The following is a 17096-nucleotide window of genomic DNA, read 5'->3' on the forward strand; positions in this document are numbered from 1 at the left end:
ATATTTTATACAATTGTTAAAATAGTCAATAGGAACATTTTCTGGCGGGTTATCGATTTAGCTTGTCAGGGAGGGGCTTTATCATTCCGCCGTGGTATATACTGAAATAATCGAAAAATAACGAAATAGGTAATTTTCCCTGATTTAGCTGAAAATCGCACCAAACTGTTTTAAAAGGCTTTTCCCTTTATTGGGTAGTCACTTGTCGTAATGTTTTATTCAACAATTTGTCATTTTTATTTAATTTAGTATTTTTCTTAACATGGTTCCATGGTCTGTTTCAGCGAGTGGTTTTCTGTTGGTTCCCATCTGGTTCGATTTTCATAGTTCGCGCCTTAGCTACCAGCCCAAATACACCACCCACTGTTATTTGATTTTCTCGAAATCTGCTGGTTAAAAACAATTTAAATTTGCACTAAATATTCTTTAATCTTTCCCTAGTAAGCCTATATACCGTCCATATGTACACGGGTTCGTAAATCGAAGTTATAAGCCTTACAATTTTGGATGCCCTATTTTGTATGGAGCCCACCCCGAGGTTAGATCACTGTTATGCGATTTGCTCAAAAACTAAGTGTTTGAAGAAATTAAAACTTGGTAAGGTAAAATTACAATGAATGTCCTTTATTTTGGCGTATCGGGTGTCGCTTCACGCGTTTGATTAGCCGAGACATTAAGAAATCCGTGAAAACACGATTTTTCACGTGCTTTTTTTAATATATCCAAATGTCAAATACTTTCAAACCCAATTGAAAAAAATAGTAAATTCATTTTTTAGCATTTAGAATTTTTATTTTATTCGAATTAGTGCCTTAATTATTAATTTAATTATAATTTAATTTAATTTAATTATTAATTAAAAATTAAAGATCCCCTCCGTGTACCATTTTCCCACCGATCCACTTCGACGCTAACTCATCGACGCTAATTTGACGGACATAACATAAGATATATCTTTAATTTTTACTTGACTTTGAGAAGTATACCGTTGATTTAGTTAAAATTTATTTGAGTATGACTACAATAAATAAAATATTACAGATTGAGATCAGTGTGGCCAATCGGTGTTTTTTGTAATATCCGCCGAGGAACGCTTCTGCGGATTGAATAAAAAAATACAAATATTAGCAAGAAACAGCGCAATATTTTTAATAAAACAAAATAATATCAATATGTTAGCTCTGAGACAAAAGCTTGAGCATAGTCTAGGGCTGCTTAAGAAATATGAATGGTTATTGGACGCTTATGTTTTGGTGTGTTTGTTAAGAGTTTTTCGACCGTTTCACAACAACGTCTCATTTTTAGGACTTTTTCCTGGACGACCATTGGAGTAAACTTCCTGAAGTCTGGCAGCAGCACTTGGCGAATATACCCCTTGAAGACCTGAGCGAGCTGCTTCAAGACGAGACTGTGGAGCTCGAAGAAGCATGGCCAGTAGAACTGATAGAACTACAAAGGGAGCTGCGGCATCTTTGCATGCGCCGTACACCCAAGAGTCAACCCGAAGTTGGTAAAACCCTGCCACTGGTGTCTTCAGAAAAGTTTTCATACCTTCATAACTTTTCATAGAATTCCTTGCCCTGTCCATTGCTGGATCATCCTAAGCTGAAGCACATGTTTACGAAGCGAGTAAAGCCGAAAAAACAACATGAGATCCGCCGGATGGCAGAGATTTGTGCACTCAGTAACCGACAAACACCTGTTGACTTCATAGTGGACTTTGGAGCTGGCGTAGGTCACCTAGCGCGGCTCCTTGGCTATGGCTTCGGAATATGTGTGTGCTGCTTCGAGATGCAACCAGATCTCAATCAGCAAGCGAGAGAAATTGACATGAAACTGGAATCTATGGCAGCCAAACACCTCAAAACCGAAGACACCAGCCACTTTCAGCGGCCCGTGCACCTCACGCAGCGCTTGGATAGCGACACACTACCAGAGCGGTTTCTCGCCAGCATCCGGGATGCCTTGGGGCTGGAAAACGACGACTTTACATTCGGTATCATCGGTCTGCATCCGTGCGGCAATTTGGGGCCAACGTTAATGCGCATTTTCCTCGGCTGTTCGCAAGCCAAGTTCCTCAACTTTGTGGGCTGCTGCTATCAGAAAATGACCACCCAGGTCACGCATCCCAGAGAAAGGGTGCATGGTTACCCACTAAGCAGATTTCTCAATGAAAAATCCGGCTCACAACTGAGCTACGAATCCAGGGAGATCTCTTGCCACGCCACAGAGGTGTACCAGGATCGCCTGCGGACTGGAGAATACGAGCACCTACGGATTCACTCTCTCCGGGCGGCCGCAGAGCGCATCATCGTTCAGCAATTTCCAGATCTCCGGCACTGTGCGCTGCGCAATGTCAAGCATTCGCCGGGCATGACTTTTCATCAGTGAGTAAGAAATAAATAATCTCAAGAAATCTGTAACCAGTGCTTTGTGATCTTCCAGATACTTCCAAAGAGCCGTGCAGGGAACTAGGTTTGAAGCTCTAGACAGCCGGGTTCTCAGTAACGAGCAAACGGCAACGGATCTGTCCAACTGGCAGCGTATCGTAAGTTTCTACACATTGCGCTTAATGATGGCTCCTCTGGTAGAGAGCATTATTCTCAACGATCGGTGCTTATTCCTAATGGAGAATGGTATATGAACTCACTTTGCTACTGACTAGTACTTTGTTATATTCGAGATTCTTTCCTACAGATTGCCAAGTGCGGATAGAGGCAATATTCGATCCCCGCCTCTCGCCCAGAAACCACATCACCATGGCCACAAAACCCTGACTCCGATAGGGTAGAATTACCCTAATCTGCCCATAAATCCCGCAGAACTGTCGTCTGATTCTTATCGCTAAGTGGTTGTTACCATTCAAGTGGTTTTTATGTGAGTTTATTTTGTATAAAGATAATATCGTTGTGCACTTAAAGTTTGTCTAGATCGTTGAACGTATAAAAATGCCCATTTGAGGAAATCTGGAACGAGGCATGTTCACTTGTAGTAACCCTTCTCGGCTGCAGCATTCACAATGGTGCGAATCGCGGTAAAGGCTTCGCTGGCCGTGGGTAGGATCTCCACTGCGGGCAGGATGAACAGATCCTGACTGTCCGGCGGACCGCGCAGCTCGAAGGTATAGGCGATTGGGATTCCAGCCTCGGAATGCGCCCAATCCATGCTGCCACCGCTTGACGGATAGATGGTCTCATACAGACTGCCACTTACATAGTCCCTGCCGCTTTCCGCCTTGATGGCCGCAGATGCCTTTTTTCCGAACTCTTGCAGATCATCATAGTTGGACACGCGCTTCTTGGTGTAGCCATACGGGAACATTAACATCTGGGAGTAGGAGTGCAGGGCAATGTAGGTCTTGATCTGCTCCTTGCCCACATTGGCGCGTATGAAAGCGATTACGCGCTGCGTCTCCACCTCGCTTCCGGCCGAGGGTCCGGCAAAGTCATAACGTGTAGGGTCGCTGCTAGCACCAGCGCTGTTCCAGTGGTCGGGATAGTTTCTGTTCAGGTCCACACCGCGGCAGGTGCCGAACAACTGACGGTTCTTGCGCCACATACGGTCGTGCTCAAAGGTGTACTTGTAGCCATCGGGATTAACGCAGGGGAAAACTATCCAGTTGAAGTCCAGGGCCAGTCTCTGCACCTGCGGGTCCTGGGAGGTGAGCAGCTCATTGATTATGTACGTAGCAGCGGCCGGGGCAATCCACTCTCTAGCGTGGATGCCACTTTCGATGAAGATGGCCTTATTGTTCGGGTTACTCGACAACTTTACACCCTTTATGGCGTTTCCCTGCGTGCTGGTGCCCATGTCCAGGACAGTCAGACGATCGGGATACTTGGCGGCCATCTTATCCATCCATTCGTAGATGGTCTTTAAGTGGAAGAAGTGCTGCCAGTCTAGTTGCAGAGCATCAATGTTCTCCGGTTGCACTTCACCCAGATTGCGGTCAATCTTCTCCTGGAAGTTGTAGGTCTGCAAGGAGTTTCTCCAACCCATCAGTAACAGATTCTTTTGGATGTAATGTGTACGCGCTTACCAAGACACGATGCTTCAACTTGTAGGTCTTCAGGAGATCTGCGAAATCCGCCACGCGATGAGCCGCCACCAAAATAGACAACTTCTGGCCAATCTCGCGGGCGTGGCCAATGAAGGTCAGACTGTCGCTCTGCTCTTCCAGTTTCTGGAACAGTGAGATCTGCTCCTCGTTCTCGAATTCGACATTGTAGATGCGATAGTTGTCGTAGCGGGCCTGGTCCGGAGGAGGAGTTCCTCCGCATCCGGAATTGCCAGCCGCTGCCACCGTGCATGTCCCGCTTTCCAGTTTAGTAACACTCTCTGCCATTGCCAGAATTGAAATGACTAACCACAACGCTCCGATCTGCCAGGTTAGCATATTTATAAGATATTTTCCACACCAAACGCTGGCCAGCTCTCGGTTTTGTTTTCGTTTTGCCTTCCAAGAGAGCAAGTGAGAGGTGGCGAGAGCGGGAGAGAAAGTCTGAGGCAACTCGTTATCAGCGCATAGAGGATTGAGTATGGCGGCGGAGGGCAGGCAGCGGATGGCGGGCCGGACAGCTAAACCAGAAGGTGCTCGGACACAGCTGTGCTGGCTAATCCAGGGTATCGCGACTCGGGTTTCCAGCGAGGAACATATGGTTTATGGCCTCCATAAAATCATTGCACGAAATGCATCCCATTTCTATAATTATTAACCTTTAAGTCAGGTAAATCGTCCAAAATTAGGGATAGTTTGCACTTCCACAGAATTTATGAAGTTGATTTTAGAGATAAACTCTTGCCCTTCCCCCCGTTTAATTATTGTTTATTTATTTATCAGAATTAGGAGCCCTTGAAAAATGTAATCAAGGGTAGTTCATATTACATTCATTGGTACGTATTTCTTCGAAAAAAATTTTAATGATTGCTCAGATGTTTTATTTATTGGAATAAACCATACCAAATATGAAATGAATACAAAAATGGGAGAAAAGTTGGTTATAAAACATACACATATTTCATTTTATTGAAATTTATAAAATTTGATTTATAAGAAAATAGAATTGACTTTAATCTATTCGTTTCAGAATTAAAATGTATGTATTAAATTAGATTATTTAAGAACAATGTTATTAATTAATAACCAATTCGAAGCTAATTTAAACTACAATCAAATCTATCAAAGGTGGAATAAAATCGAGGCTTCTTATTGTCGTTTTGCAAAATCAAAATCCAGCGGATTCGAAAACTACTTTTTCTTGCCTCGGCCAAGAGTGAGCATGTGGTTTCCGTTACCATTGGATAGTTGCTGCTTGCGCCGCAGGAGCTCCTGACACTCCTCTTCCAGCAAGCGCCGCGCATCCTCCAACTTGTTTTTCTCCTCCAGGTGTTCCCGCTTGAGCTTCTCGAACTTGGTGTGCAGCTCCTTTTCGCTATCCTTCAGCTCGTTCTCCTTCTGCTTAACCCGCTGCACAAACATCTGGCGCACCTCCTCCTCTTTGGCCTGCAGGGAGGCCAAATGGCCGGTGCGTTTCGACTCGAAGGTCTGCTGGAAGGACACTGGCTGATTGTTGCTATCCACGTCCACGAAGCCCATCTGTTGCAGGCGCCGCTGCCGGAAAAGCTCATAGTGGCGCGTGTGGGTCAGTTCGCGCAGATCCTCCATGTTTGTGCGAATGAGCATCTCGCGCAGCTTGACAAAGTCGCAGTGCGCCTCGTTCTCGATGTGTACGGATCCCCAGGGATACTGCCGGGCACGGACCAGTTTGCCAGCTACCTTCACAAACTCCGTGCTACCCACGACAGCGAAAGGCAGCTCTCCATTCATCGATTTGTTCGTATCGGCCACCGTCTCATCGTCCGTGGGAAACTGGTAAATGCTAACTTTATTGCGCCGCAGTTCGTCCATTATCCTCTCCTTAAATCCAGCCAACTCCGACTTGGAGATGGTGTCCGCCTTGGCTATCACGGGAATGATGTTAACTCGTGTGTCCAGCTGCTTCATGCACGCCAGATCCATGGCTTTTAGACCATGCCCCGTTGGACATATGAAGTAGAGGCAGGCATGGACGCGGCTATCGTGAGCGCTGGCCATCGAGCGCTGGATCTTCAGCTCCTCCTGCAGGTACGCCTCGAACTGGCAGTCAACGTACTCCACGAGCGCCTTGTAGCTGTCTGCCTTGTTCACCTGGTCGCCGTACCCGATAGTGTCACAGATGGTCAGCTTCAGCCGCACGCTGCTCTCCTGCAGCTCGTAGGTTTGTGCCTTTAGCTTTACGTTGGGCAGGCTATGTGGGCTTGGCGTGGCGCCAAAGCTCGTGTTGAACAGGGTGTCCATCAGCGTGGACTTCCCCAAAGCAGTCTCCCCGATGCACAGGATGTTGAAGCCGAAGCCGTTCTGCACGCTCTTGTTCACCAGTTGGTCCGGCAAAGTGTCGAATCCCACGTGCCCGCCTAGCTGCAGTTGCCGGAGCCCAGGGGTCGCCACCGCCGATGTCTTATTCTCAGCCGTAATGTTGACCATTTCACTTTTAGTTCTCTTCGAAATAAGGCTCTGCGTGCCAAAGGCGGCAGTTTTTATAGGGCGAAAACTGGCTTACGTAGGTTCCAGACAACTGCAGATTTCCCTAATCACCCGTTCGGGTTTTCCTGCATCTGCCCAGATAATGACAGTTTAATGCGTATAATTTTCTACCTGTGCTCTGTTTTACCTGCCGCTTCATTTTTAAACGATGTACCGTAGTCTATCGATGACAGTAGATTTCGATAGCTAACATTCACGAAATCACGATGTATCATTTAAAAAAAAATTGATTTCAATTTGTACTGCGATTGGATTTGATTACAACTACAAACTACTTCAAAGTATGTCTAACTTAACTTTTAAAATTAAATTAAATTAAATTAAATAGCCAACCTTGCCAACATGGACACACGTCCACCACTAAGAGGTATCGGTGCAGTTATCGGAAAACTTTCAACACATACAGAATTTGCAAGCCGCCGCAGAAAATTTTACAATTCGAGATTTACACAAATTGTGTAGCAAAAGTGCACCCAACCTACTGCCTCAAGCTAAGAAAGAGGTGAGAGCACGGAGTGCAAACATAAATTGGCCCTTCTAAAGTATTTACAGGAGAATTTGTTATTTTCTTTGTCGTCGGCGGCCGCCATTTTCTTTTCACTTTGCTGCCGCGGTTGCCGCTTGACTGTAGTTTTTCTCACTTTCACAACTTTTCACCTTTTTGCAGAAGCCCCGTTTGCCAGAGGATTGCAGGCAGCACCATCCCGAGAAGAGCACCGGAAGAGCCGCCCATGAGTAGTCACCGAGACGGTACCGGAGCCGATCGCATCACAGTCAAAATCCACAACATGAAGCGCAGCGCGTCGCGCTCCCCGGGTCCTGCCAGAAGCAGTATGTCGCGCAACTCGCGTAGCATGGGCCGGGGCTACGACAACGGGAGTGGTGTCCCTGGCGACTCCCCGGAGCGAATGTCACCGGAACGCATGCGACGCCGACTAGACCGTTCGCCCAGTCCACGTGGCCGGTACGGTTCCCCGCACCGGGAGCCCTACATGCGAGGCCCACCACCGGCCGAGCGACCTGCCGGCTACAAGGTTCTATGTGTCAGCGCTTTGCCGCCGAAGGCCCCGGACGAGTTCATCGAGGAGACGCTGTACCGCGAGTACAAGAAGTTCGGTGACTTCAGTGTGCGACTGTCCAACGATCTGGACGAAAGGGTCGCCTATGTGTGCTTCCGTACACCCGAGGATGCTCGAGAGGCTAAGCACCACAAGCCACGTCTTATAATCTACGACAAGATGGCTATTGTGGAGCCGGTATACAAGTCTACGACTAGGCCGGAGTACAGGTGGGTTTTCTGTCGATGATTATCTTGTTTTGTTGAACTCACCTTTTTTTGTTTCAGACCCCGTGGCCACTCGATGTCTCCCCCCGACTATGAGCGGTACCATTATTCACGTTCCCCAATGGGTCCTGGTGTTCCGCTAGACCACCGTCGGCCGCCGATCGATCCGTACGATCGGTACGGTCCGCCCCACATGCATCCACATGCTGTGCACCCGCGGGACTACCGGCCGATGCACCACGACTATCCGCATCCGCCTCGCGGACCCCCGCTTCATCGTGGTCATCCCCATCACCTCGGCCATGGCCACGCGCCACCCCATTCGTACGCTCCAATGAGACCACTGGCACCACGCCCACATGCGCCATATGAGAAGCCAGAGAGCAAGAAGGACAAGTTCCCGAACTATCTGCACCACGTGCAGCCCGAGGATGACCCACTCTCAACACGGACCCTCTTCGCTGGTAATCTTGAGGTGACTATAGCCGACGACGAGTTGCGCCGCATTTTCGGCAAGTACGGTGTTGTGGATGATATCGATATCAAGCGACCGCCACCTGGAACAGGCAATGCGTTTGCATTCGTACGGTACCAGAATCTAGACATGGCTCACCGGGCTAAGATCGAGTTGTCCGGCCAGTACATCGGGAAGTTCCAGTGCAAGATTGGCTACGGCAAGGTGACTCCAGCCACTCGCATGTGGATCGGTGGCTTAGGAGCCTGGACCTCTGTCACCCAGCTGGAGCGAGAATTCGACCGCTTTGGTGCCATCAAGAAGATTGAGTACCAGAAGGGAGAGCCGTACGCCTATATTCAGTATGAAACCGTGGAAGCGGCCACCTCCGCGGTGAAAGAGATGCGAGGATTCCCGCTAGGTGGACCAGAGCGACGTCTACGCACAGATTTTGCAGAGCTGCCGGGAGCAACACCGGTTTCACAGTTCAAGAGCTCCAAGCCGCCGTATGACGAAAGTGCTCTGGAGTATCGCCGCCCGGAATACGACCCATATTATGAGGAATCTACTTCGTATGCGCCGCGAGGTGGATATTCTCCATATCCACCAAGAGGTGGCTACCGCGGTCGTGGTGGCTATCGTGGAAGGGGACGAGGCATGTACCATTATCACAACGATGTGCACAGACCGCCACATCCCGGTTCCTTGAGTGGGTCGTCTTCGTCGGTGCCCCCACCAGGAGGAGCGGATGACGAGTGGCGGCGTCCTCCCGGTGAATCCTATGACAGGGGAGCCCGCTCTACCTCCCGAGAGCCTGGTGTAGAACGGTCACGATCCAGATCACCCCTGAAGCGAGCTCGCTCGCCCGGCTCGGACTCTGACACTTCGACTCGTCGCAATGATGCCCTTGGATCGGCCAGCACAGTGCCGGAAGTGGCGCGCAAATGTAGCACAGTGTGGACCGGTGCTCTGATCCTCAAGAGCTCCCTTTTCCCGGCCAAATTCCATTTAACTGACGGCGACACAGATATTGTGGAGTCTCTGATGCGGGACGAGGAGGGCAAGCACAATTTGCGCATCACTCAGCGCCTGCGTCTGGATCCTCCAAAGTTGGATGATGTGCAGAAGCGAATTGCATCTTCATCTTCGCATGCCATCTTCATGGGCCTGGCCGGATCCACGGTGGACACCAATTGCGACGACGCCAGCGTTCAGACACGACCGCTGAGGAATTTGGTCTCTTACCTCAAGCAGAAGGAGGCGGCTGGCGTCATCTCGCTGCTAAATAAAGAGACGGAAGCCACCGGCGTCCTGTACGCCTTTCCGCCCTGTGACTTCTCCACTGAGCTGCTGAAGCGCACATGCCACAGCCTGACGGAAGAGGGGCTAAAGGAGGACCACCTGGTTATTGTGGTAGTGCGCGGCGGAACGGCCTAAGGTGGTCGATGACGAAAGGCAAGTGCTGGACAAACTGGAGGTAACGACTAGCCGCAGTGCTTATGGGAAGCCTCCGCCACACCTAAATATATAGCCTAGAAAACTTAGTCGTATCTTAGATGCTCCTCTCAAGGCGAGGCGGATGCAGTGGAGGACTCGTACGCGCTAGGGCCGTGTATGTGTCCGTCCTCCGCACAACCGCTTGCACACGCACACACACCACACACTCACAACATACACATATGATGCACAAAGAGACACAAGCAGAGCCGAGGAGACATCATCCACACACCTCATGATCCCTGACCCCTTATTAATTAATCATTAATTACCGTTCTTTTTGCAGACAGGATCTCTCTTTATGGTTTTTATTGCAAGTTCTCGATGTGTTTAGTGACAGTGAAGTTTATATATATTTTTATAAACATACTTTATTTTATAAATGTGCTAAAAAAGTTTCCTACAAGAACAAGTTTTTGATTATGCATCAAATGTAATACTTTATCCAAATTTTAACCATGTCAAAGTGTACATCCGAGGATGATGAAAGTAAAAGCTAAAACAAAAAGTTCTCTCAAGACCCCATCCAAGTGTCCGATCCTGATGTAACCAGTGCGAAATGATTTTGATGAAACGAAACTAAACAGTTTTTGTGTTGCTTAAAATTGATTTAATATTTTGAGTTGTGTTGTTTTGCCGCTGCCCCTGATCCTTGGCTTGTGACATAAAGTGCGCCCAAGTTAGTGGTCTGATTGTCCAGAGACGACGAAGCAGACGCAAGTGTTGACCGAGTTTCGCCAGTTTCCCGATTTTTTGCAGTGCAGTTCCCTCAATTCGGTGCAAAGTGTTGTTTGTAATTTTGGCAAAAAGGCTTCAGTCTTCCCTCAACTTATTCTGGGGGCTATCATCCAGTTAGTGTTCTTGTTTGGCATGTGGGTGCGCGAAATCCAAATGGTGTTCCGATCCCCGATCAATCTATCCGTATCCGTCTTCCATCCGAAGAGAGAACGTCGTGTAGCATTTGCTCCAAAATGTCTCTGCTGTTTGATTGGGTTTGGCAATTGTTACATTGGTTTTCTTGTGGCTGCTCTCAACAGAATAATAATGGTGTTTTGTTTATAATTTATGCAACATTTATGTTTCTGTGAGTTCAAGTGTCATTCCACGGACCGAAAATGATGATGATGATGAATTCAAGTTGTTGGCAAGTGCATGTGCTGTGTCTGCGTGTGTTTTCAAGTAATATATTATTTATATATTCAATATAACCAATCATAAATCTGTACACTCAGAGATATAGTAATAACGATCAAAGGCAGTTAATGTACCCAAGTAGATAGCAGTTCGATGTCACAGTATAATTTATGCCTCAACCAATATTATAAAAAACAATTATACAGCTCTAATTCAAAATAAATTTAATAAAAACTTAAATGAATGTGTGTTCAAAGATCTGGTGCTCCAAAAAATGTGATTTATAGTGCCAAGTACCAAGTGCAATCCAGGAACAATGTGAAACCATCTACCCGGAGGCGAATAAGCAGCCAGGTAATCCCATCCCACCATCCCCATCACTCTGCACCCATGTTAACATTAACTTAAATTTTAATAACAACTTGAAGGCACCAAGAGATCCTCCTCGATGCCCGCTCTTAATCGTAGTACAGGTAAAACGTCGTGCAGACTGCAAAGTAGGACGGCCTCTCCACCCTGTAGGTAACGAATCCGTCCTTCTCGGCATCCCACAAGAAGTTGACCATGGAATAGAGGCCCTGCATCAGGAATTCGCCCACGGTGACCAGCACTATGTAGCGATATCTGGGTTGTGGGGACAGACAGTGAAATGAGGGACTAACTCTTCGATAACTCAGCCTCACCTGTCGTAGTTGTTGAGTTTAATACGGTTCTTGATCTCCTCACTGACCTGCGCCGCCATGTGCAGCGAGTGCTTGGGGTGGAACATGTACTCGTCGTTGTAGTGCTTGTTCATTACAGCCTTGATAATGTTCTCCACGCGTTCCTTGTTTAACGGATTCTTGGATTCCAGGCGGTACGTGGGCATGAATCGCATTGTGGGCTATACACAACACACGTATGAGTCTAATGAAGCACGAGTAGAAGGAGCATACATCGAACTACTCACCTTGGCCGGGGCGGCACCCATGCCCATGGGAGCTGGCACGCCCAGATGTGACTTGCTCAGAGATCCGCGCTGGCTGTTGCTCTGCTGCTTCTGCATGGTGGCGAAATGGAAGGGAAACCAAAGATGGTTTTTAGTATGGGCATGGATATTCGTGACTTGGCTAAATTCCCAGCCAAGAACATGCATTGCCATGTTCACATTTCGTTACATGCATCAATTCATTAAAAAGACATCAATTGGAGGCATTCGGGGAGTAAGCATTAATGACAAAATCAATCTGGTACCTTCTCACGCTCCTGGCCCAGGCACAGAGTCACCAGGCCCGACCAGTTCTTCGCCGCGGCGGCTGCCATTTCGTTCGAGGCTCAACGTTCGAATTTATTGAAATGGAGTCGGGTCGAGTGCGTCGCGGTTAGCCATAAAACCACAAATGATTATGCCATTAAGCCATTGCCTGCCAGATTGCCTGACGGACGAACCTGTCGCCGTGGCAATCCGTGGGCATTGTTGAATCAATAGTTGTCCAAATTATGTGCCACTTGGCAGCCGAACTTACCTCGCCCTTGGCCGCCTTATCCTTTCCCTCGGCCGACGACTTGTCCTTCTTCTCCTTCTTACCCTTACCCGGTTCCGCCTCCTTAACCGGAGCGGCAGCGGGCGCCACCTCCTTGCTCCTTCGCTCCTCCGGCGAGTCAGTCATGATCACAGTGTTGTTTGAACAGAAATTATTTTCAGAACGTGGCTGGCCCAGAAAACTTAGCTATTAAACTGAAAGGAAGAGCCCGCTGAGATCGACATTGAATCAAAGGCAATCTTTACAACGGCAATTAGTTTACACTTTATTTGGTTTGCAATATTTGTGTGGTTGTATCGGGAATATGTTTCTTTCGAATTTCAGATCCGTCTCCGGTTTAAAGTATGTATATCCAAACATATGCACAGTCAGATGATAGACGATAAAACACACATGTACCAAGTATTTACGTTATTTCTGGGTGCTCAACATCAATTACATATATATACACATATTCAAATATAAATATATCTCGATACATACGCATAATTCACATTCGGACACCTAATAAATTGTCTATATAAAAAGGAAAACAATATAACAGTGCGAACTCTCTTGGCCACATTTCTTCCTTGTCTTCTTTGTCTCTGTTGCTTTGTTGCTTGAACTAGTTGTGTTGAGTCCAGGACTCCCGAGTATGTATTTGAGTGTTTTAAAAACATTCGTGGCTCTTCGAAATACAAATACAAATACAATATATGTAAAAACTCAAATACTCAGTGTTACAGCTACTAATATTGGCGATAAAAAAATGCGCGCACAGGTGGAGGATAGCACAACACCGAGGAACAATTGCTTAGACATCTAACATCCATGTACGATATTTACTTATAAAAGAATAGCATCTCCGTCCCGCTCTCGTGCAAATTTTGGTGCAGACTTATGTATGTAAATATTGGAAAGTACTAATTTCTCTGTCTGTCGTTTCGTTTTTGTTTCTCAGTTTTAGCTTTAGTTTAAGTTTCCCTCGTTTTTGTTAGATATTCGTACCAAAGTTAGTTTCAGTCGTGTAGTGGACACATAGGTAAAGCTTTAGTTGCGACCCGGCGTCTGTTCGCAAATGCAAAGTCCTTATATTAACAAGATATGTAACGCTATATACTACGCTGTTTTATCTCGAATTTTGTTTAAGCCACTCTATGGCAATTCAAATGAATGGGCGTTATGCATCATGTTACTATAAGGTCCTTGACAAATGTGTGTGGCCTGTAGCTCATACATATACATATATATAGACACATTCCGTATGCTATTTATGTATAGAGTGGACACGTATAAGATGCAATAATTATAATCAGTGGGTTTCGTTAGTACATATATAGTAATTGCTGGATTGTTTTTATCTTTTTTTTTTTGGGTATATGCGCTTTATGCTCTGCTTCCGTTTCTCTTTCTCTGCGTTTTTTGAGTCTCAAATATGCCTCTAAAAATGTAGCTTTTGGAATTCGATTAGTTTCGAGTTGGTTTTTTTTTTTTACTGATGGCACCGTGTTATTTCATAACGCCACATTTGGTCCGAAAAGTTTTTAACGTTTATAAATCTCTTAGTCGTTGGAGCGCACCTTGCGCAGCGATCCGCGGTTAAACTTGCAGATGGACTCCAGCAATGCCGAACGGGTCAGCTCGTCGCCCTCGCCATCTCCATCACCGGCCTCCGCGTCCTCGGCCAGCATGTTCGGTGTGGAAGATTGCCGCTCAACGGGTGCGCCACCCGCCAGCGGAGCCGGAGTAAGCGGTGGGGCTGAAAGGTAGAAAGGGGAACGGAAGTGAGTCTTGGTGAGTTCCGGGGGCTAGCAAGCTAACAAACTACTGATTTGAAGCTGTGAACTGCTGATAGATAACTACATTTGAGGCCGGCCAGTGTGGGCTCCTCGGGAGTGCTGTCGGAGCGGTTGAAGGAGTCGGCCGCACTTAACCCCACACCCAGGACCGTGCTGGAGGAGGAAGCTGCTGTTGCTGCTGATGCAGTCGCAGCCACAAGCGACAAGCGTCCATTGTTTGTTTGGAGTGATACTTGCTGCTTTAGCTTCGACTGTTTGTGCTCTAGTTTCTAGACGTAAGCATCGATTCAAATAAACGAAAAAAAGAGAAACCAAAAAGTGTTCGTTAAGTTGCTGTGTGGAAGGGATGACGAGAGCTACGTGAGGATTGGGGGGTTTGGGCAACTAACTGCTTTCTGCTTGGACTTGCGTTTCTCCTCCTCGGAGCTCATTAGCTCTTGGACGCGCACGATACGCTTCTGGTTCTTCACAGACTTCTGCTCGTCCCGCAAACGATTCTCGCTCTTGATGGCCGCCTGCTTCAGCAGCTCCTTGGCGTTCAGGGATAGCTTAAAGTATGGCTTCTCCGCATTGGCGGCTGCAGCGGCGCCAGCGGCTTCAGTTGAAGCGTATTGCGTGAAGAACCTGTGGCCCAACAGCTGCTCCAGTGTGGGAAGGCCGGCCTTGCAGGCCTCCTTGGACAAAATGCTCTCCAGCAGGCATTCTACAAAGGTACAACGATTAGAATAAAGAACTAAAACAACTGAAGCTTAAGATCTTACTTAAGGCCTCTGGACATTCCGTAATTTGTCGCACAACGGACTCCTGCAGCGGATAGCCCATGGTCATTTCGAACAGAACATGCCCGAAGCAGTAGACATCCACCGTCTCCATGGCATGGATCTTACTGTGCTGCACAAAGAATGGTCTGTAGAATGCAGGGACGCCCACAAGGTAGTTCTCAATGTCCAAAAGCTTCACGCAATCCTCCACTATGACTATGTTTCCGGAATGAAGGTGACCTGCAAATGTTAGCGTCCAGCTTTCAGTTAAGCAGGTCTAAAAAAATGTGAGTTAGCAGCTTACCATAGGCGTACCCCTTGGAATGCAAAAAGATGAGAGCCTCTAGGATCTGCTTTCCATAAGTGGCCACCTGTTTCATGGAAAGTGCGGTGCGTCCCTTCGGATTTCCGTACTTGCTAAGGAAGGGATTCTTTGGCGTAGCCATGCACAGCACATCCTTCAAGGTGCCATGCTTGTGGAATCTAAGGGACGAGCATCAATTTAGTTAATCATGGCAAGATTTTCAAATGAAAAGTAATACTCACTTTCTAATGACAAGGCAACCGCTTTCCGTGTGGCCAGCAAAAATGACGGGCTCGATGTGCGGATGCTGCAGACCCATCAGGCTCTTTAGTATCCCACTAATTTCCTTCTCGTCGACGAACTTGTCTGGCCCATATTCTAACCATTCGGCCACTACCTCTGACCCAGGATCAAGGGTGCCGGCGTCGATCGAGTGACCGCTACCATTGCTGCTGCTACCGGAGGCGAAATGCTTGCTCTGGTGCGTCTGGGAGCCGCTTTTGACCAGCTGTTTGTGGCTGCTGCTCTTCTCCGGTGGCTTAGGCGTCACCTTGAAGTAGTGCTTCCTGAGGCGCCAGCCTATGGCGCCCATGGTTCCACCCAGGGCCCATGCCGCATCTGATCGCAGGCAGAGCGCGGCGTTTTGCACTGCATGGTCTGTGGAGGAGGATTACAGTCAGAAATTAAAAAGAATCCCAAACGGGGCTATCCTGGAAAGGTGAACGCACCGTAAAACGACTGCGAGTAACTTTCGGGATCGACAAAGCGCTTGGCTGGCAGCGATGAGGCCAGTATTGGATTCATTAGTACGGCGTTTATGTACACTTGCAGGGCTTGCTTCCGTTCAGCTACGAAATCCGGGCGCATGTTACCAAAGATGCGCTTGCGAGGCAGCGGCAGCTCGATGCCCGAGATGCGGAGACATTTGTCCAGCCGGTCGAAGTCATTGTAGCGGCGCAAAACGTTCCACGAGTTCTCCCTGCTGGTGCCCCTCCACACGCGCAGCAGGTATTCCTGCAGCAAACACAAACATAAATACATACATACATACATGCATACATTCAGACACCGACCGAATGCATGAAATCATCATCAACAATTATTGATTTTTCGCTAGGGTCAGCAGCAGCAGCAGCTCGAATCCGTACGTACCGTATGTCCGTCGACCTCCTCGACTGCGGTTATCTCGCAGCTCAGCGTTTGGGTGTCATCAATTGGCAATTTTCGTTCATATCTGCTTGCAAATATGGCCATAGGATTCCTTTGGATACATATCACTTGGATGGCTCTTAGATAAATGTGTGTACATATGTGTGGGGCTTACTTTGTCCCCTCTCTTTTTGGACGCGCGGCACGGTGACGCACAGAATGATTTTGAGTTCCCCAACCAAGCACTGATAAATTAACACTCAAAGATTGTCTTGTTTGCTCTGTATTTTTGTTTTTATTTGTTTTCAGACCAATTGGACCCGCACCAAGAATATTTTTTCACTGTTTGCTTATAATCGTTAAACCAGTGTTGCACAGCGTTTTTGATACTTAGAAGATTGGGTTTAGTCAACACTGCCTTTCCTAATAATAAGTGTAATGACACTTATTAGGCTAATATAACATTAAAAACAATTTGTTTATTTGTTTGCAGATTTCGTGTTGCTTTATTTTCTGATCTTTCATATCGAACTGTTTTCTATCGAACATCGATCAGTTTCCCTATTTTTTTATGTATTGTTCACACTTTTACAGTGATTTTAAAATTATACAATTCTCACTATTA

At 47.2% G+C, this 17096-nt stretch overlaps 6 protein-coding genes across 9 annotated transcripts; 2 read left to right on the top strand and 4 right to left on the bottom strand.

The window, feature by feature from the left end:
• Nucleotides 1-1033: 1033 nt before the first annotated feature.
• On the top strand, nucleotides 1034-2920 carry LOC110182884 (methyltransferase-like protein 25B). 2 transcript variants are annotated; one of them, XM_020951028.2, is made up of 5 exons: nucleotides 1034-1253; nucleotides 1306-1506; nucleotides 1570-2387; nucleotides 2446-2636; nucleotides 2698-2920. In XM_020951028.2, the coding sequence occupies exons 1-5, from the start codon at nucleotides 1173-1175 to the stop codon at nucleotides 2775-2777; spliced, it is 1371 nt and encodes a 456-aa protein (XP_020806687.2). In that variant the 5' UTR covers nucleotides 1034-1172; the 3' UTR covers nucleotides 2778-2920. The 2 variants fall into 2 exon arrangements, with proteins under 2 accessions (XP_020806687.2, XP_086684086.1); XM_086827960.1 differs by having other exon boundaries at nucleotides 1060-1253; nucleotides 1306-1510.
• On the bottom strand, nucleotides 2868-4941 carry LOC110182885 (zinc carboxypeptidase). The gene is made up of 2 exons (XM_020951029.2): nucleotides 4040-4941; nucleotides 2868-3975 (listed from the first exon to the last, which is right to left on the bottom strand). The coding sequence occupies exons 1-2, from the start codon at nucleotides 4394-4396 to the stop codon at nucleotides 2983-2985; spliced, it is 1350 nt and encodes a 449-aa protein (XP_020806688.2). The 5' UTR covers nucleotides 4397-4941; the 3' UTR covers nucleotides 2868-2982.
• Nucleotides 4922-6671, bottom strand: Septin5 (Septin 5). The gene has a single exon (XM_020951155.2). It carries the CDS (start codon nucleotides 6521-6523, stop codon nucleotides 5249-5251), a length of 1275 nt encoding a protein of 424 aa, XP_020806814.2. The 5' UTR covers nucleotides 6524-6671; the 3' UTR covers nucleotides 4922-5248.
• Nucleotides 6672-6955: 284 nt separating this feature from the next.
• nito (RNA-binding protein spenito) lies at nucleotides 6956-11193 on the top strand. Of its 2 annotated transcripts, XM_020951153.2 has the most exons (4): nucleotides 6956-7085; nucleotides 7251-7871; nucleotides 7929-9799; nucleotides 10106-10225. In XM_020951153.2, the coding sequence occupies exons 2-3, from the start codon at nucleotides 7315-7317 to the stop codon at nucleotides 9757-9759; spliced, it is 2388 nt and encodes a 795-aa protein (XP_020806812.2). In that variant the 5' UTR covers nucleotides 6956-7085; nucleotides 7251-7314; the 3' UTR covers nucleotides 9760-9799; nucleotides 10106-10225. The 2 variants fall into 2 exon arrangements, with proteins under 2 accessions (XP_020806812.2, XP_020806811.2); XM_020951152.2 differs by having other exon boundaries at nucleotides 7929-11193.
• A 153-nt stretch (nucleotides 11194-11346) lies between these two features.
• On the bottom strand, nucleotides 11347-12723 carry LOC110182964 (dynein light chain Tctex-type protein 2B). Of its 2 annotated transcripts, none has more exons than XM_020951156.2 (4): nucleotides 12459-12723; nucleotides 11903-11992; nucleotides 11637-11836; nucleotides 11347-11577 (listed from the first exon to the last, which is right to left on the bottom strand). In XM_020951156.2, the coding sequence occupies exons 1-4, from the start codon at nucleotides 12600-12602 to the stop codon at nucleotides 11412-11414; spliced, it is 600 nt and encodes a 199-aa protein (XP_020806815.1). In that variant the 5' UTR covers nucleotides 12603-12723; the 3' UTR covers nucleotides 11347-11411. The 2 variants fall into 2 exon arrangements, with proteins under 2 accessions (XP_020806815.1, XP_086684088.1); XM_086827962.1 differs by lacking the exon at nucleotides 12459-12723 and adding an exon at nucleotides 12187-12260 and having other exon boundaries at nucleotides 11903-11989.
• LOC110182962 (PX domain-containing protein kinase-like protein) lies at nucleotides 12717-17025 on the bottom strand. The gene is made up of 8 exons (XM_020951154.2): nucleotides 16475-17025; nucleotides 16051-16336; nucleotides 15565-15979; nucleotides 15323-15501; nucleotides 15019-15258; nucleotides 14647-14960; nucleotides 14322-14526; nucleotides 12717-14217 (listed from the first exon to the last, which is right to left on the bottom strand). The coding sequence occupies exons 1-8, from the start codon at nucleotides 16574-16576 to the stop codon at nucleotides 14021-14023; spliced, it is 1938 nt and encodes a 645-aa protein (XP_020806813.2). The 5' UTR covers nucleotides 16577-17025; the 3' UTR covers nucleotides 12717-14020.
• Between the last annotated feature and the right edge of the window lie 71 nt (nucleotides 17026-17096).

Source organism: Drosophila serrata, unplaced genomic scaffold (genome assembly GCF_035046125.1).
Source record: "Drosophila serrata isolate PLE 108 unplaced genomic scaffold, ASM3504612v1 contig_184, whole genome shotgun sequence".
Lineage (NCBI taxonomy): Eukaryota > Metazoa > Arthropoda > Insecta > Diptera > Drosophilidae > Drosophila > Drosophila serrata.

What these genes read in the sequence shown, in the direction of transcription:
- LOC110182884 (XM_020951028.2), top strand. Translation starts at nt 1,173, where the DNA reads ATGTTAGCTCTGAGACAAAAGCTTGAGCATAGTCTAGGGCTGCTTAAG. An exon ending in TATTGGACGCTTATGTTTTG is followed by an intron (nt 1,254 to 1,305) that starts GTGTGTTTGTTA and finishes TCTCATTTTTAG; the next exon opens with GACTTTTTCCTGGACGACCA. An exon ending in CCGGGCATGACTTTTCATCA is followed by an intron (nt 2,388 to 2,445) that starts GTGAGTAAGAAA and finishes GTGATCTTCCAG; the next exon opens with ATACTTCCAAAGAGCCGTGC.
- LOC110182885 (XM_020951029.2), bottom strand. Translation starts at nt 4,396, where the DNA reads ATGCTAACCTGGCAGATCGGAGCGTTGTGGTTAGTCATTTCAATTCTG. An exon ending in AGTTGAAGCATCGTGTCTTG is followed by an intron (nt 3,976 to 4,039) that starts GTAAGCGCGTAC and finishes AACTCCTTGCAG; the next exon opens with ACCTACAACTTCCAGGAGAA.
- Septin5 (XM_020951155.2), bottom strand. Translation starts at nt 6,523, where the DNA reads ATGGTCAACATTACGGCTGAGAATAAGACATCGGCGGTGGCGACCCCT.
- nito (XM_020951152.2), top strand. Translation starts at nt 7,315, where the DNA reads ATGAGTAGTCACCGAGACGGTACCGGAGCCGATCGCATCACAGTCAAA. An exon ending in ACGACTAGGCCGGAGTACAG is followed by an intron (nt 7,872 to 7,928) that starts GTGGGTTTTCTG and finishes TTTTTGTTTCAG; the next exon opens with ACCCCGTGGCCACTCGATGT.
- LOC110182964 (XM_020951156.2), bottom strand. Translation starts at nt 12,602, where the DNA reads ATGACTGACTCGCCGGAGGAGCGAAGGAGCAAGGAGGTGGCGCCCGCT. An exon ending in TGGGTGCCGCCCCGGCCAAG is followed by an intron (nt 11,837 to 11,902) that starts GTGAGTAGTTCG and finishes TGTTGTGTATAG; the next exon opens with CCCACAATGCGATTCATGCC. An exon ending in AAACTCAACAACTACGACAG is followed by an intron (nt 11,578 to 11,636) that starts GTGAGGCTGAGT and finishes CCCACAACCCAG; the next exon opens with ATATCGCTACATAGTGCTGG.
- LOC110182962 (XM_020951154.2), bottom strand. Translation starts at nt 16,576, where the DNA reads ATGGCCATATTTGCAAGCAGATATGAACGAAAATTGCCAATTGATGAC. An exon ending in AGGAGGTCGACGGACATACG is followed by an intron (nt 16,337 to 16,474) that starts GTACGTACGGAT and finishes TGTTTGCTGCAG; the next exon opens with GAATACCTGCTGCGCGTGTG. An exon ending in TTACTCGCAGTCGTTTTACG is followed by an intron (nt 15,980 to 16,050) that starts GTGCGTTCACCT and finishes CCTCCTCCACAG; the next exon opens with ACCATGCAGTGCAAAACGCC.